Here is a 6,207-nt window from a genome sequence, read left to right as displayed (position 1 = left end):
TGTCCGAGCAGCACCCTCTCTCAGGACCTGGAATGTTTAGCCTGGCCGAGTGCCTGCCCAGAGGAGACAGGGTTACTGCTTCCAAATACCTGAAGGTCTGTCATGGAGAAAAATGTTCTGTGTGCTCTAGGAGGGCAGCACTACCAAGAGTGCAGAATGGGAGGTGGAAGGGGCAGGCCGAAGCGGGTGCTACCACTGGCAGGGTAATCCGGGCTGTCCCAGAAAGAACCTGAACAGCTGTAAGTTGCTCAGAAATGGACCAGGCTGTATCGGGAGGTGATGAACCCTGTCACTGACAGTGGCCATACAGATGCTGGTGCCCACCTTCAGGGGCTGGTGTCCAGGGAATTCCTGCACTGAGGATGCCCTGTCCCCTACCCCTAAGCAGGCCTCAGACTGGGGCCTGGCTAGCTCCCCAGAGCTCAGCCATGTGGGAAAGTGGGGAAAGGCCTGGGAGTGGGAGGGGGATACCAGGCCCCTGTCACTCTCTCTGTGAGGCCAGTTGAAGCTCTGCCCTGGGAAAGGTCCCCCATAGCTAGGCTTGACTTCCTTGGCTGACTCTGAATCCTCTGAGAAATATTGTGGTTTCTGCAAGTTTAGCGAAAGTGGATGTAGACTCACCCCTTCCCCTCTTGGGACACTTCTGTCTAATCACCAAGTTCTCTAAGCAGCAGGAATGACAGAGGAAAAAGGTGTGTATCCTTAGAGGGCCAAGGGCTCTCACTTCCTCCTGCAAGCAGCCCCAGCCAGGCCAGGCCAGCCCTTCTCTGCCCCAGCAATCCTTGAAGAAACAGGGAAGGCCTTAGACTTCCTCTGCTGTGCCCTTGGTTGCCCTCTGTGACTGGACCCTTCACCCTTGGCTCCGGCCGGATTAAGTCTGTCTGCAGGCAGGTGGAGGGAAGCAGCGATAAGGCCTAGAGAGAAGGGGAGGCATAAGCAGGACATCTCTCCACCCAAACAGGTTTAAATGTAATCCAGGATTAAGGCAGTGGGGTCAAGAAGAGAGACTGGAAGCCAAGCCCAGGGCTCCTGGAAAAGGTGATGATCAAAAGGGTTTTCTCATTACCTCACCCCTCCTGGGACCCAGGTGTCCTAGTTCCACATGCACATGCCCATCAAGTTCCAGGCTCCCCCTCCCCCATGGAGAAGGATATGTGTGAGGGCTGAAGCTGAACTTGAACCTGGAGACTAAGGCCCCACCCTAGCCTGGGGACAGGCATCACTGCTGAAGCGGACTTTCCACAGAAGTTGCCCAGGATTGGGCTGCCCTTAAGCCAAGGCATTCCTGTGGGGAAAGGAGACTTGTGCGAGACCAAGCCCTCCTCCCTTCTCTCACTCCTGGGCTTACCTGGGATGGAAGCTCACCTTCTCCTGGAGATCCTCAGTAGGGCAACAAGCAGGAGCCACCTCTTACCCGACCCACACCCCCGCCCAGGCTGCCATCCCATTGCTTTGGTCAGGCACTTTTCCCTGCAGAGTCAGCTGATGGGGCTGCCTGGGTTTCAGGTGTCTGGGGACGGAATCCAGATAGGGCTCCAGAATTTCAAGACCTTCTTTCCCTCATGAATTTCTCAGTCTTGGGCCCTCAGGTCAGGAGCCCAGCTAGGAGCACTCAGGACTCAGAAGCATGCAGAATTGCCAGAGTCTAGGGCAAGGTTGGGGAAATCAGTTCTCTACAGAAATAGCATATACAGTGCCTAAGGGCATGGACTTCGGAGCCAGAAACAGCAGGTATGAATCTCATTTCTACTGTTACCAGCTGTGTAGCTATGGACAAGTGATACCATCTCTCAGAGCCTCAGTTTCCTTATCTGTACAGTGGGAATAATACCTATGTCAGGGCTATGGTGAGGACTAAATGGGAATAAGTATGTAATAACATAGTACATAGAGTAAGCCTGCAGTATCGACTCAAAGCCGTATCGATCCAAGGAGGTGAAGGCCTGATCAGGGTTTCTGAGAAGCTCGTTTTCTCTGGGGAGTTAGGACAAACCCTGGGCTACAGCAATTGTGCAAGGAGTCCTGGAGGAGAGGAAACTTTGAGTTGAGACCTCTTTGTTCTGAGCTAAGCCCTGGCACTGAAGCCACTCCACTGGGGAGACATGTACAAATGACCATGAGACAAAGATGAGTTAGGAGCAGGCAGAGAGACAGAGACAGGGCTGAGGGGTGGGAGTGGCTACGGCCTGAAGGGCTGGCTACACCCCAGACCATGTAATTCCACCCAAGACTAGGTTATCTGGAGCAGTGAGGAGATAGGGTCTTGGTAGCAGGAGGTAGGAATCTGATCTGCCCTGGCCTCTCTGCTCACCCCACCTCTTGGAGCTCTTTGCATCAGACCTGCTGGGGCCCAGAGCCCATCTCCTCTGCCCACTGCAAACCCATCTGCCTTCTTCTGCCAGGCTTCTCGGGAACACTGGCCCTGCTACCAGAGCCACAGGATCCCCCATGAGTGCCTGTGAAGGGAGTCCTGGATAGCGAGACCCTGGCTGGTCCAGGGGTGGGTACTCCGCCATGCCACCCATCCTCCAGCGCCTGCAGCAGGCCACCAAGATGATGAGCCGCCGGAAAATCCTGCTGCTGGTTCTAGGGTGCAGCACCGTAAGCCTTCTCATCCACCAGGGGGCGCAGCTCAGCTGGTAAGGGGGCGTGGCCTGGGCGAGGGGGCGGGGCCCCAGGGGGCCAGAGCTCCCCTCCCAGTTCTTCCACCTGCCAGAAGAGTCCTGCTAGGCTTGGCCCTTTCCCTCTATTCTGAATGTGCTTTCCCTTTAGGGCCACACAGCCTCTCTGGACAGGGACTGCTCTTCAATGAAAGGGTTGAGTGACTTGCTCAAAGTTACAGAATCAGTTAGCTGAGATCCAAATCCAGCTCAACTCCTTCCCACAGCATGCAGCTAAGCATCTCCACAGTGGAAACAACTTCACACGACTTCCCTAGTGCTAGGCAAGGCCAAGTCCCCTCACTTCTCTGAGCCCCAGTTTTCGCATCTATAAAGTGAGACATGGGGCTGGGCGCGGTGGCTCAAGCCTGTAATCCCAGCACTTTGGGAGGCCGAGACGGGTGGATCACGAGGTCAGGAGATCGAGACCATCCTGGCTAACACGGTGAAACCCCGTCTCTAATAAAAAAAAAATACAAAAAACTAGCCGGGTGAGTAGGCGGGCACCTGTAGTCCCAGCTACTCGGGAGGCTGAGGCAGGAGAATGGCGTAAACCCGGGAGGCGGAGCTTGCAGTGAGCTGAGATCCGGCCACTGCACTCCAGCCCGGGCGACAGAGCCAGACTCCGTCTCAAAAAATAAATAAATAAATAAAATAAAGTGAGACATGATGTGTATGACGCAGCCAGTCACCCTCATACAGGATACCATGTGATTCATGGGAACCCCGACCCTATTCTCACTGTGTGAGCCCAACAAATCCCTGCACCTCTTCGGGGACTTGATGTCCCCATTTTCTACACTGTCTGCCCCTGAGAATGGTGTGAATGGGCCCAGCCCCCCTTGCCAGATAATTTGCTGGTTTGAAATCCCAAACACCCATATTTTAAGAATGAAGCAACAGAAATGAAAGCTTCACGAGGGCTATGATTATTGTTTTGTATATTACTGTATTTCTTGAGCCTAGCATAACCTGGCACATAGTGGAGACCCAAAAAATATTTGATGACTGAATGAATGAGGCTTTAGAGGCCTTAAGAAAAACATAACAATGGGTTGCTGCAGAGCCCAGTGCCAACCATCTACAAAGTGAGGAGCCAGTTAAAGAGTAAAAATGAGAAAGAACAAAAGGATTTAGTAACCATGTGAGTTGTCTCTAGACTTTGTGTAAGTGATCGTTCTCCTTTTGGCCCTCAGTTTCTACATATACAAAGTGGGATTCCTCAAAGATCTCCAGGGGTCTTTGTCCTTTATTTATTTCTGCATAAACAAATTATCTTAAAGCTTAGCAGCTGGAAACACAAACATCTGTTATTGTGGGTCACGAAGCCAGGTGCGGCTTACTGGGAACTTCTGGACCAAGGTCTTTCATAGAGTTGCAACCAAGGTGTTTGCTGGTGATGCAGTCTCATCTGAAGGCTTGATTAGAAGTGAGCAGCTTCCAAGCTCACTCACGTGGTTTTGACAGGCTTCACTTCAGGTCTTGAAGCGGGCTGATGGACTGAGGGCCTTAGGTCCTTGTGGGCTTTTCCCACTTAGTGGTAGCTCCCTATAGGGCTGCCCACTATATGGCAGCTTGCTTACCCCAGCATCTGTCATCCCGGATTGAAAGACACCAAGATACCAGCCAGTCACTTTCTATGATGAAATTTAAGAAGTGACATCCCATCATTTCTGCCCTCTTCTCTTTAGATGCACTGATAAGTCCAGCCTAACTCAGGTGAGGGGAATACTCAAGGGCGTGAATACCAGGAGGCTAGCAGGTAACATAGGGGGCATCTTAGAGGTTACCCAGCACTGCCCTCGACCTTTCCATGAGTGCAGACTAGGCGGGCCGCACCGTGGGGCATCCCACAGTCCTTGGGTAAGGCCAGGGGTCAAGCAGCAGCCCCCTCACACCCTCCTCTCTGCACACCCCCTGGGCCTGGCAGGTACCCCAAGCTGTTCCCCCTGAGCTGCCCTCCTCTGCGGAACTCGCCGCCGCGCCCCAAGCACATGACCGTGGCCTTCCTGAAGACTCACAAGACGGCAGGCACGACGGTGCAGAACATCCTGTTCCGCTTCGCCGAGCGCCACAACCTGACAGTGGCCCTGCCGCACCCGAGCTGCGAGCACCAGTTCTGCTACCCGCGCAACTTCTCGGCGCACTTCGTGCACCCGGCCACGCGGCCGCCGCACGTGCTGGCCAGCCACCTGCGCTTCGACCGTGCGGAGCTGGAGCGCCTCATGCCGCCCGGCACCGTCTATGTCACCATCCTTCGCGAACCGGCCGCCATGTTCGAGTCACTCTTCAGTTACTACAACCAATACTGCCCGGCCTTCCGGCGTGTGCCCAACGCCTCGCTCGAGGCCTTCCTGCGCACGCCCGAGGCCTACTACCGCGCCGGCGAGCACTTCGCCATGTTCGCACACAACACGCTGGCCTACGACCTGGGCGGCGACAATGAGCGCAGTCCGCGCGACGACGCCGCCTACCTGGCGGGCCTCATCCGCCAGGTGGAGGAGGTTTTCTCGCTCGTCATGATCGCCGAGTACTTCGACGAGTCCCTAGTGCTGCTGCGGCGCCTGCTGGCCTGGGACCTGGACGACGTGCTCTACGCCAAGCTCAACGCGCGCGCCGCCAGCTCGCGCCTGGCCGCCATCCCCGCGGCGCTGGCGCGGGCGGCGCGCACCTGGAACGCCCTGGACGCCGGCCTCTACGACCACTTCAACGCCACCTTCTGGCGCCGCGTGGCGCGCGCCGGCCGCGCGTGCGTGGAGCGCGAGGCTCGCGAGCTGCGCGAGGCCCGCCAGCGCCTACTGCGGCGCTGCTTTGGGGATGAGCCAGTGCTGCGGCCTGCCGCGCAGATCCGCACCAAGCAGCTGCAGCCGTGGCAGCCCAGCCGCAAGGTGGACATTATGGGCTACGACCTGCCTGGCGGCGGCGCCGGCCTGGCCACCGAGGCCTGCCTCAAGCTGGCCATGCCCGAGGTCCAGTACTCGAACTACCTGCTGCGCAAGCAGAAGCGCCGGGGCGGTGCGCGGGCTCGGCCCGAGCCCGTCCTGGACAATCCCCCGCCTCGGCCCATCCGAGTGCTGCCTCGCGGCCCTCAGGGTCCCTGAGCTCCGCAGGCCTCTAGGAGTATGGGTCCTGGGTCCTGGGTCCTGGGTCCTGGGTCCTGCCCTGCCCTCCCAGGAGTTCAGCCAGGGGCTGCCTCCATGTCCTGCCCCATGAGAGCTCTTTTTTTCAAGGGGCTTGAGTCCCTCGCTGAACTTTGGGGTACGCCTCCCTATCGTGGGCTGAACCCCGCCTTCGGGCACGGCACTGATAGGCTGGATCCAGCACTGGGCCACCCTCTTCTTCCCAGCTGGTTGGTGATTTTGACTAGAGGCCTGAGGGCTGTCCAGAACTGCTCACTCTGCCTTTTTCTGGGGGCTGAGCGCCCCCGACCTGTTTTTTCCAAGTGGATAAGCCCAGGCCCCGCGGAGAGAGGCTGAGCCCTGGGGAAAGGCTGCTCTTGCTCTCCCTCCCAGGGCTTGAGGCTCCCTATACTTTTCTGTCTTCCAGG

At 56.9% G+C, this 6,207-nt stretch overlaps 1 protein-coding gene across 1 annotated transcript; it reads left to right on the top strand.

Annotated features, from left to right (window-relative positions):
- Positions 1-2,514: 2,514 nt before the first annotated feature.
- On the top strand, positions 2,515-5,761 carry GAL3ST3 (galactose-3-O-sulfotransferase 3). Its single transcript, XM_010366435.2, has 2 exons — positions 2,515-2,639; positions 4,591-5,761. Exons 1-2 carry the CDS (start codon positions 2,515-2,517, stop codon positions 5,759-5,761), a joined length of 1,296 nt encoding a protein of 431 aa, XP_010364737.2.
- The last annotated feature ends 446 nt before the right edge of the window (positions 5,762-6,207 follow it).

Source organism: Rhinopithecus roxellana, chromosome 15 (assembly GCF_007565055.1).
Source record: "Rhinopithecus roxellana isolate Shanxi Qingling chromosome 15, ASM756505v1, whole genome shotgun sequence".
NCBI lineage: Eukaryota > Metazoa > Chordata > Mammalia > Primates > Cercopithecidae > Rhinopithecus > Rhinopithecus roxellana.
The sequence above is the reverse complement of the archived record's forward strand: the minus strand, read 5'-3'. Positions and strand labels throughout refer to the sequence as shown.

What these genes read in the sequence shown, in the direction of transcription:
- GAL3ST3 (XM_010366435.2), top strand. Translation starts at nt 2,515, where the DNA reads ATGCCACCCATCCTCCAGCGCCTGCAGCAGGCCACCAAGATGATGAGC. An exon ending in CAGGGGGCGCAGCTCAGCTG is followed by an intron (nt 2,640 to 4,590) that starts GTAAGGGGGCGT and finishes TGGGCCTGGCAG; the next exon opens with GTACCCCAAGCTGTTCCCCC.